This window comes from Rhinoderma darwinii, chromosome 10 (assembly GCF_050947455.1).
Source record: "Rhinoderma darwinii isolate aRhiDar2 chromosome 10, aRhiDar2.hap1, whole genome shotgun sequence".
In the NCBI taxonomy this organism is placed as follows: Eukaryota; Metazoa; Chordata; class Amphibia; order Anura; family Rhinodermatidae; genus Rhinoderma; species Rhinoderma darwinii.
In genome coordinates, this window is record NC_134696.1 from 54,375,933 (window position 1) to 54,387,760 (window position 11,828).

At 38.6% G+C, this 11,828-nt stretch overlaps 1 protein-coding gene across 1 annotated transcript in view; it reads right to left on the minus strand.

Moving 5' to 3' along the window:
• The window catches only part of LOC142661461 (uncharacterized), a 29,040-nt gene extending 19,595 nt beyond the window's left edge, over positions 1-9,445 (minus strand). The window contains exon 1 of the mRNA XM_075838859.1: positions 6,765-9,445. Within this exon, the coding sequence (XP_075694974.1) occupies positions 6,765-9,445 (2,681 nt within the window). The remainder of the gene's footprint in view (positions 1-6,764) is intronic.
• Positions 9,446-11,828: the final 2,383 nt, after the last annotated feature.

The following is an 11,828-nucleotide window of genomic DNA, read 5'->3' on the forward strand; positions in this document are numbered from 1 at the left end:
TTTTTCCTATTTTCTGTTGTCTAAAACCTGGGTGCGTCTTATAGTCAGGTGCAACTTATGGTTCGAAAAATATGGTAGAATAGGTGCAAAGAAGGACGACCGAAGTAATTAAGGGTATGGTGGAATTGCTGTACCCAGAAAGGTCATCAAATTTGGGCTATTCAGTTTAGAAAAAAGACGGTTTAGGCGCGATCTAATTACAATGTAAAAATATATAACTGGACAGTACAGAGATCTTTGTAATTATCTTTTTACACCTAGATCTAGATCTATAACAAGGACAAGGGGGCATCCTCTACATCTAGAGGAAGAGGTTTCACCCATCATCTCAGACGGGGATTATTTAGTATAAGAGCAGTGAGAATATGGACCTCTCTGCCACATGATGGTTAATTCTTTGAACAAGTTCAAAAAGGGCCTTGATGCCTTTTTTGAAAAATATAATATTACAAATTATGATTGCTAGATTCTGCAAATGGGATGTTGATCCAGAGATTTATTCTGATTGTCATATTTGGAGTCGGGGAGGAATTTTTTCCCTAAAGAGGCAATTGACATCTGCCTCATGGGGGGTTTTGCCTTCCTCTTGATCAACACAGTAGTACTATAGTTTGGACTTGATGGACCTGATGGACCTGTGTCTTTTTTAAACCTTATGTAACTATGTAACAAGAGTAATTAAACGACTAAAATGCTGGAAGCAAGTAGGTGTTCATTAAACTGTTGCGCACCATGGGGAGGGCCACCAAACCACTGGACACTAAGGCCTGAGGCATTAAAGGGGTTGTCCACTACTGAACAACTGATGACCTATCCACCGGATAGGTCATCAGTATATCATCGGTGCGGTTCCCACACCGTACCCTGCACTGTTAAGCCGTTCCTGCTGCCTTCGTGCACCGGATGTTATGGCCCATTATGCGATGTATGGAGCCGTAAGGAGTTGGCTCCATACATAGCATAGCGGCCATGCTGCCGAACTGCAGCTCTGCTCCTATTCACTTGAATAGGAGCAGAGCTGCAGTACTGCAGCTCGGCCGCTATTCAGCGACCGGAGCCAACTGCTTCTGGCATGTACGTCCGGTGCTCGGAGGCAGCCATAGCAGCTTAATGGTGCGAGGTCCGGGTGTCGGACCCCCACAGATCATGTAATGATAACCTATTCAGTGAATATGTCATCAGTTGTCCAGTGGTGGACAACCCCTTTAAGTAGAATCTTTACACATTATATCACCGGCTGTTCTTGCCACCCTTGCACTTCTAACCTTTGCAATGCCATCATGTACATAGATCCTGTGTTTACAGCTTAAGGTGAACCTGTCACGTTGAACATGGTGTCCAATCTGCATATAGCATCTTATAGGGCAGGAGGAGGAGCTAAGTATATATATATATATATATATATATATATATATATATATATATATATATATATAAATATATATATATATATATATATATATATATACACTCTTCAACATTGAAATTGCAACACCAAGAAGGGCAAGCCGTAATGTTATGCAAATCGAGGAAGTAGCAGGTGTCGCAAGATCAAATTTTCAAGCACCTGGCTCCAATATGTTGGCATGTGGGAGAGGCATAAAACAAGATTGAAAGAAAAGTTTTTTAGCCACATGATACCTCAAAAATCGGATCAAGTGGTATGGGATGGTTGTGCGATGGCTTCTGTTCGTCGACGTGCCATTTATCACCACGTGCCATTTATCACAAACTGAGAGGGACAGAATTCTTGAACTGAGAGACCTTTGCTTATCACTCCAGCAGATCAATGTTGCGTGTCCTGAAGGTTGGGAGAACAACATCGAGCGGGAATGATAGCAAGAATTGTGTGGAGGTGAACCTCTGCACGAACGGATCGTCTGATTTAAAGAATGGCGCGTAGTGATCAATTCTGTGCTGCAAGTGAAATTGGACATCACATCCCAAGCCTAGGGCGGCCACCAGTGTCGACACAAACCATCAAAAGGTGTTTGCACAACATCTGGTTAGCCAGACATCTAGCTACAGGTGTTCCATTGACCACACGCCACTGCTCTCAAAGGCTATCATGGTGCACAACAAGATAGCAATTGAGGCTGTAATGGAGGTCTATAATCTTCAGCGATGAGTCCCACTTTTGTCTTGGACGCACTGAGAGCCAGAGATTGCTCTGGAGACCACGTGGGCAACGCCATGAGAAGGCCTTCACAAGGGAACGTCACATCGGTCCTTCTCCTGGGATTATGGTGTGGGTGACTTAATGCACAGTAGCCTATAATCTTCATTTCAAGTACACTAACAGCTTGGCTTTACATTTATTTTGTCGTGGAACCAGTGGTACGGCCATTTCTCCAAAGTGTCCCAGGAGCCGTTTTTTAACAGGACAACGCCAGGCCGCATGTTGATCATGCTACTGTGAGCAGCCTGCATGACCTAAATGTGCTACCATGTCCTGCAGAGTCTCCGGACTTGTATACCATTGAGCACATCTCGGTGGTCATTGGTCGTCAATTGCAAAGGGAGGTGCCAGCAGCCAATCTTGATGACTTGCGTGCCCAAGTGCATTTAGCGTGGCATAACATTCCTCAGACAACCATTAATAACCTCATTGATAAAATTCCAAGGCGTGTAAGTGTGTGTATTTCATGTGCATGGTGCTCATACTTAATACTGAATAAATAGAATGTTTGGAATATTTTGTTTCCATCTTTTATCATTTGCATATGATTAACATGTCTATCGATCCTGTGATTTCCACAATTCCAAAACTTTTCCCTCTTGGTGTTGCAATTTCAATGTTAAGGCGTGTGTATACAGTATACAGTATATATATATATATATATATATACATATATATATATATATACACATGTATATATACATACACACATGTATGTATATATATATATATATATATATATATATATATACATACACACACACACACACACACACATAGTAGAGGGTAGAAAAGAGGTAGCTTGACAAAGGTCCTGTTGAGAGGACTGAAATGTAGATATTTTTGTACATGGATTAAATAAAGCACTATCTATTTTTGAAATTACTCCTGGAGTGCTGCGTCTATTTCTTTGTTTGTATATACACACACATATATATATATATATATATATACACACACACACACACACACACACACACACACACACACACATATATATATATATATATATATATATACATACACAGTATATATATATATATATATATATATGTACACACACACACACACACACACACACACACACACACACACACACACACACACACATATATATATATATATACACACACACACACACACACATATATATATACACACACATATATATATACACACATATATGTACACATATACACACACACATATATATATATATATATATATATATATATATATATATACAGTGAAGGAAATAAGTATTTGATCCCTTGCTGATTTTGTAAGTTTGCCCACTGTCAAAGTCATGAACAGTCTGGAATTTTTAGGCTAGGTTAATTTTACCAGTGGGAGACAGATTATATTTAAAAAAAACCTGAAAATCACATAGTCAAAATTATATATATTTATTTGCATTGTGCAAAGAGAAATAAGTATTTGATCCCCTACCGACCATTAAGAGTTCAGCCTCCTCCAGACCAGTTACACGCTCCAAATCAACTTAGTGCCTGCATTAAAGACAGCTGTCTTAAATGGTCACCTGTATAAAAGACTCCTGTCCACAGACTCAATTAATCAGTCTGACTCTAACCTCTACAACATGGGCAAGACCAAAGAGCTTTCTAAGGATGTCAGGGACAAGATCATAGACCTGCACAAGGCTGGAATGGGCTACAAAACCATAAGTAATACGCTGGGTGAGAAGGAGACAACTGTTAGTGCAATATTAAGAAAATGAAAATGAAAGGCATACAAAATGACTGTCAATCGACATCGATCTGGGGCTCCATGCAAAATCTCACCTCGTGGGGTATCCTTTATCCTGAGGAAGGTGAGAGCTCAGCCGACAATGACCCGAAACATACAGCCAAGGCAACAAAGGAGTGGCTCAAAAAGAAGCACATTAAGGTCATGGAGTGGCCTAGCCAGTCTCCAGACTTAATCCCATCGAAAACTTATGGAGGGAGCTGAAGATCTGAGTTGCCAAGCGACAGCTTCGAAATCTTAATGATTTACAGATGATCTGCAAAGAGGAGTGGGCCAAAATTCCATCTAACATGTGTGCAAACCTCATCATCAACTACAAAAAAACATCTGACTGCTGTGCTTGCCAACAAGGGTTTTTCCACCAAGTATTAAGTCTTGTTTGCCAAAGGGATCAAATACTTATTTCTCTATGCACAATGCAAATAAATATATATAAATGTGATTTTCAGTTTTTTTTTTAGATAATCTATCTCTCACTGGTAAAATTAACCTAGCCTAAAAATTCTAGACTGTTCATGTCTTTGACAGTGGGCAAACTTACAAAATCAGCAAGGGATCAACTACTTATTTCCTTCACTGTATATATATATATATATATATATATATATTTTTTTTCGGTATATTCTGTATTTTATTTATTTAAATCCCTGCTCACTCTGGGCTTAGTAGTCCAGTGACTGGTCTTAGTCAATGATTGACAGCCTTCCCTGTATGCGTCTGCATGCAGAGATGGCTGCCGCCCACTGGACACCCCACTTACACGCTAACTCCCACTTACATCAGGTTTTTTTTAAAATTCCTAAGCAACAGGCTCTGGGACTATGGCAATAAACCACTAGACTCCATGGGATAAGGCATTAAAGACTAGGACATCTGGCCCTTGGGCTGATGTTTTCCAAACTGCTGCGGAAGGGTTGTGGAACATAAACCATTAGCAAAGAGCATTAAAATCCAGGATATGGGTATTAAATTATAGATCATCAGGGACTGGAGCACTAAAAAAAATTTAGATTTATCAAATCTGGTGCAAAGGAAAAGTGGAGTAGTTGCCCATATCAGATTGCTTCTTTTATTTTCAAAACGTCCTCTGAAAATTGGGAGCTTGAACCTGATTGGTTGCTATGGGCAACTGTGCCACTTTTGGTTTACACCAGTCTTGATAAATCTCAGTACTGGACAGCAGTGAGTGGGGAGTTAACCTCTGGACACTATTGGCAAATATTTGCTAAGCCGTCGGACAGCAGGGATCGGTGACACTTAAAGGAACAGTGTCACCCAAAAAAATTTTCTTACATCAGTTTGATTTTAGTGTTTTATTAAAAACTTTTATATTTATTTGTGTGTTTGTGTTTTACTTTTTTTTATTTTTTAACTTTTTCTTCCCTATGCGGGCTGCCATTTTTTTTTCCATTTCTGTATGTGTCGATTAACGACACATACAGACATGGAATACGGCACATACAGTCCCATAGTGAATGCCAACGGGGGCCCGTTCCATCCACTATGGTGTACGCCGTCTGTGTGGGAACGGCGCATGCGTCGCTCCCACACAGTCCAAGTTGAACTGTGCGCCGTCCGGCGCCATTTTCCTGTGGTCCGGAAGTCGCGGCCGGACAGTAAGATTACTACTTCCGGTCGCGGCTTCCGGACTTGTGCACTTGGAGCAGCGGCAGCAGACGGAGCGGACGGACCGGAGGGAGCCACGGTGGCAGGAGCAGGTAAGTTATTTCTATGTATGTTCGTGTTTCAGTGTGTGTTTACTACTGTATGTAAACCTACTACACTGTGTGTTAGCTCAAAAAATGGCGACACACAGTGTAGGAGGTTTGACCGTTCAATCCCCTCGTTTCTCCCGGCACTAGCCGGGATAAAGGAGGGGGGGATTCTGAGAGCTCACTAGAGCGAGTGAGTTTTTTCCAATTTTGCAGCATAAAGCAATGTGGTTTTGCTCCATCTAGTGACCAGCACTGGGAAATATTATAAATTAGAATCTAATTTATAATATTTCCTGACTCGTGAAAAAAAAAAAAAAAATTAGAACAATGTTTAATCTCCTACACACTAATTGTTTAACTAAAAAAATAAAATAAATTTCTAGCAACACATTCCCTTTAACCGCTGGACAGTATGGACTGAGGTACTAAACCATTGGTCACCTGAGACTGGGGAACTAAGGAGCTATGGCCCTAAACCCCTAGGCAAAAAAGAAATCAGGTCACTGAACTGCTGGACACAGGAGATTAGGACACTGAGGCACTGGGGTAGAAAGAAGTCTTTTAGGTCTGTCCAGGGGACGGGTTGGCAAATGTTTCAGTAAATTTTAAGAAAATATTTAAGAAGGGCCTCCAGCACTAGAACAGTGAGTTTTTATAGCTGCAGTTAGGTACATGTTAATACAGCTGGGTAGGTTTCTTGTTAAATACTTTGCAGTCCACTGGAAACACTGTAATAACAGGTTAGTGTGCCAGTCAGGGGCATGGCTGTAGGTGTGCAGATGTAGTAGTTGCACCCAGGACATAGTGTGTGAAGGAGCCCAAAGGCACATAAGAAGACACCAGTTTTATAAAGGACAGATGATGGGTGAGGGGCACTGTTGCATATTTTCCATTGTGGCCTAAGAGAGTCAAGTTTCACGCCAGTGGTTCCTGTTTTAATTACTACTTTGGATGAAACATTGATGTATAGTCCCTATATATTTGCCTATATGACATTACATATTGGCCAGGAGGTTACCAAAAAGCTTGCCTATGAACTCTTAATATCAAACAATATCTACAATATCTACAATATCATACCCTATTTTAAGTAAGTAGCTTACCTGAAATCTGGAATTTCTTCCAAAAACACCACAAGCAATACATCCTCCTTCTCGTAAAAGACTCTTGAACTTGCAATTTCAACTTCCACTTTGCACCATTGACTTTCAAAATAATTCTTACTGACTACACACAAGGTCTTACGGCTGTTGTTAATTGCGTCCTGGACATTATCAATATGGTAGGATCCTGGTATAAAGTCTCTAGGTTTGAAGCAAAGTTTATACTTGCGTTGTCCTTGGCTTTCCAAATGGATCAATAGTTCTTTTACAACCCAGTCTTCGTCATCTGAGCAGTAGGAGATATATGCGTCATACAAGTGGAGTTTCTTTTTCTTTTGTATTCTCCATTGAAACCATACTTGTATCATGTGATAGAAGTAAAGTATAGACCACTTCAGTTTAACAATTACAAGACTTGTGACCAAGAAGAGCAGTGTTAAAACAAAAGATATAATGAAAAATAAGACAGAAATATCAGTCCCACAAAAACTTAAATCATGTCTTAGGAAATTGATGTCATGGGCTACTTGGCCATAACAACTATATGATTGTAAAAATGGTATCTGCACTTGAGTGTTACATTCAGACCAATTCTGGAACCAATAATTTTCACAAGAACATAAGAGAGGATTCATAAACAAATCCAAATTTCTTAAATTAGACAAGGGTTTCAAAAGGTTTTCACTAATGTTCTTAAGTTTGTTTTGTTTCAGAGAAAGGTTTTCTAGAAAGTTAAAGTGATCAAATGTATCTTCAGGAAGATCTGTGATTTCATTGTTATCAAGGTAAAGATATCTTACTTGCTTACATTTTCTGATTAATTTTACCAATGATTGCAAATCTGCACCTTGGAAGGTCCCAGACATATCAAATTCTGTGAAATTGAGTAAAAAGGAAAAGGAAACATCTTTGAAAAAGGAACTTGAAATACCTTGAACATTTAGCATATTAAGGGATCGTAGGCCTTGAAAAAGTGTTTCTGAAACACTATCCTTATAACGTTGCACTTGGTAGCTCATATCCAAGGATTCAAGAAGTTCAAGCCTCATAAATGGACTTTGAGTTTCACGTTTATTAAAAGTCAACGCGTTTCCACTGATATTTAAACTTCTGAGAGTTTTCAAAGAGTTGAAAGTCTTATCTGAAATTTTATAAATAGCATTATTAGCTAATTCTAGTCTCTTCAATGAAGAAAGCTCTTTAAGGCTTTTACCCTGCACTGAATGTATTTTGTTTTCTGACAATAAGAGCGTTTCGAGTCTGTGAAGAGAGTGAAAAGACTTTGTCTTAATTATTGATACACTGTTTTCCCGCAAGTCTAAGAACATTAGATTCTGTAAATACGTGAAGTCAAAAGCCTTGATAACTGCTATTTTGCAACTTTTCAGAATAAGGGTTTTGAGCTTGTATAAGCCTTCAAATGATTTGTTGTTGATCTGAGTTAGAAAATTTTTTGACAGGTCCAAGTACTGAAGACCAATTAAAGGGCTAAATAATCTGTCTTTTAAATATGAAATACTGTTTCTCTCTAGGATCAAGGTATGGAGAGATTTAAGACCAATCCATGTAGTGTTTTGGATTTCTTCTATTTTACACTTGTTAAGGTAAAGTACCTTAATGTACCTAAACATCTGAAGATCCCTCTTTGTCAATTTCCTAAAAGCACTTGTTGAAAGAATGAGAGATGTGAGATTGGTGCACTCACCAATTTTCCCAATACTGGAATGTGAAATCTTCGAGTGCATTATGTACAAAACCCGTAATTTTGGTAAAGACTGGAAAACCTGGCAAGGAATAGACAACTCATTATCCAGTTGAGGTCTCATACTGGACCAGTGCAGTTCTGTCAAATTAGGGAGCTCGATTCCCAGAAGGGAGGAGATGTTTAATGGGTTTTCATCAAAGTTGACCTGGGCTAAATTTGGTACATTCGAAAAGGAGCTCACATTAATAACACTCATATTATTTTTCATCACCATGAGACCAGTCAGATTGGGCATGTACAAATAACTAAGGTCTAAGACACCAATTGTATTACAGCTCATGTCTAAAATGTTCAGCGACTGAAGAGCTATCAACCTCTGATTATTTGAGAAATTGGATACCAAATTACAGCTCAGGTTCAGTCTGGATATCTCAGCTAAATTCTTCACGGCTTCTGCCACAGTTGTAAAATTGGTAATATAATTAAAAGATAAATTAAGTTCTTGTAAATGATTCAAAGCCGTTAAACTCATACTTTGTATTGTATTGATTCGGTTATGATTAATGTTTAGAATCTTCAGGTCTGTAAAATCATTCATATCCCAATTGTCCAAACGTTGTATTAAATTATAACTAAGGTCCAGAAGATGTAGATTCTTTAAATTCTTGAATGCCCTGGCTTGAACAATGCTGATTTGATTTCTGTTCAGCTGTAGCTCTAGAAGATTGGGCAAATGGAAAAAAGTTTTGTGTTCCACTATGACTATTCCATTTTGGGATACATTCAGCCATTGTGTTTTATTGGGAAGATCTTGAATAGCTTTTGCTAAATTCACAATACCTTGTCCTATACAATTTGCATATTTTGAATTCTCATAGGCCAAAAAACATTTTGCAAATCCAAAGGCAGATAATAGGGGTGCAATCTGTAATAATATTGAGAACAAGATGAATGGTTTGGCTGCAGAATAATTCATATCAAAACATTTTCTTTTCCTCATACAAAAGAATTAATCATGTGGTCTGAAAATAAAAGAAAAAAGTGTAAACCTTTGATTGTTATACAAATAACATTATAAAAGTCATACATTATAAGATCCATAAAATGTTTCGGAGAAAAGCAAAACTATGTCAAGACATTTGAATACATTTATATCATGTATTATATCGTTGTACTGTAATCTGGGTTGTAGCTGTTATATTTGTATCTGCATTTTTTTTTCAATTAAGGTACACTTTAAAAGGGTTTTTAATCCAAACAGTTTTTTTTACATTTTTGGTGACTGTCCTAAAAAATTCCAGTTTTTGCATTGGCCACTGGAACACACACGCACGCACGCACGCACACACAGACACACACACACACACACACACACACACACACACACACACACACACGTGTGACGTTTCCTGTTTTCATCAGCACCCTTTTCAGCTTTACTGTTTTGGCTGGGATGCAGTGAGCACAGTCTTCTTATTATCTTTAAATGTAATCATTAAAAGTACATACAGTACGTGAGACATTCCGATTAACAACAGCATTAATAAGGGTAACTTCACATGTAGCAGACTTTTTTTTTTCTCGCAAATCCACAGTAAATCCACATGTGTTATGCACAGATTTAGCCATGGATTTTCTGTGGATTTGCCGTGGATTTGACACTATGCATTTCAAAGTGTGAAAACTCTGGTGAAAATCGGTGGCATTTCCGCAAAAGAATGAGCATGCTGCAGATTCCTTGAATTTTACCACACATGCATGAAAATTCCAAAGCCCAAGAATGGGCTTTATGTATTACACATGCCATGTCTAAATTAATGGCAGGATAGAACAGGGAAACATAACGGGGAGAGGGGAGTTTTTATGTCACACTAGGTGCATATCTACATACCTATCTGAACACCAACACTATCGAATGTCAATATAAGCATTGACAAGGCGGCCACAATAGATTTCTATCCTTGCTGAGAAAAGACTACTCTGATTAAGTGATATCAGATTTGGGGATACGCAAAGAAAGGATAAACCAGAAACTAAATGGGGTCAGTCACCAACAAGTGGGGGAGCTCTATTTGGGGCGGTACCTCTGCTTTAGACAGGGAATGGAAAGGGAAAACCTAGATAAAAGGTAAAATCATCTTTTGGAAGTCCCATTCTCCTCCCTCTATATTTACCAATTAAATAGATGAGAGATTGGACATGAGAGTATACCTAAGGGTATGTTCACACGAAAACCAAAAAACGTCTGTAAAATACAGAGCTGTTTTCAAGAGAAAACAGCCTCTGATTTTCAGCCGTTTTTTAAGCATCAAATTTTTTTGATGCGTTTTTTGTGGCTGTTTTTGGAACTGTTTTTCTATTGACAAAATGAAAACCGGCTCCAAAAACGGCTCAAAAAGTGACATGCACTTCTTTATAGGGGGCGTTTTATTACACACCGGCCGTGTAAAAAAAACGACCCGTCGGAATGAAACGCCGTTTTTTACATCGAAAAATCAAAGGGCAGATGTTTGGTGGGGTTCAGCTTCCATTATTTCAGTCATTTTTTGAGGCGTTTACAGCCTGAAAAACAGCTGAAAATAAGCCGTGTGAACATACCCTAAGGCTCGGTTCACACGACCTATATTCAGACGTAAACGAGGCATATTATGCCTCGTTTTACGTCTGAAAATAGGGCTACAATACGTCGGCAAACATCTGCCCATTCATTTGAATGGGTTTGCCGACGTACTGTGCAGACGACCTGTTATTTACGCGTCGTCGTTTGACAGCTGTCAAACGACGACGCGTAAAAATACAGCCTCGTCAAAAGAAGTGCAGGACACTTCTTTGGACGTTTTTGGAGCTGTTTTCTCATAGACTCCAATGAAAACAGCTCCAAAAATGGACGTAAAAAACGCCGCGAAAACGGCGCAAATAACGCCGCGAAAAATGCGAGTTGGTCAAAAAACGTCTGAAAAGCAGGGTCTGTTTTCCCTTGAAAACAGCTCTGGATTTTCAGACTTTTTGGTCACTACGTGTGCACATACCCTAATAATGAGATGTGATTATATATATATTGTCTCTATTATCATGTTAATTGTATAAAGAGATATATTTTAATATAAACAGTATATTGAAGTTTTATTACAGGTATATTCGTTTTTGTGGCATAATTAATAAAAAGTAATCTTATCTTTCGAATTTTGAATTATGAATGTATACTGTATGTCTGCTATGGTTTATGCTTATAGTAAAAGTTATGTTTTATTTGCTTTTTAAGCTTTTTTTTTATTAAAAGGGGTTTTCCAGCCAGTAAATACTGACAGCTTATCCTCAGGATAGGCCAACAATAGCTGATGGATTTGGGTTCAATTCCC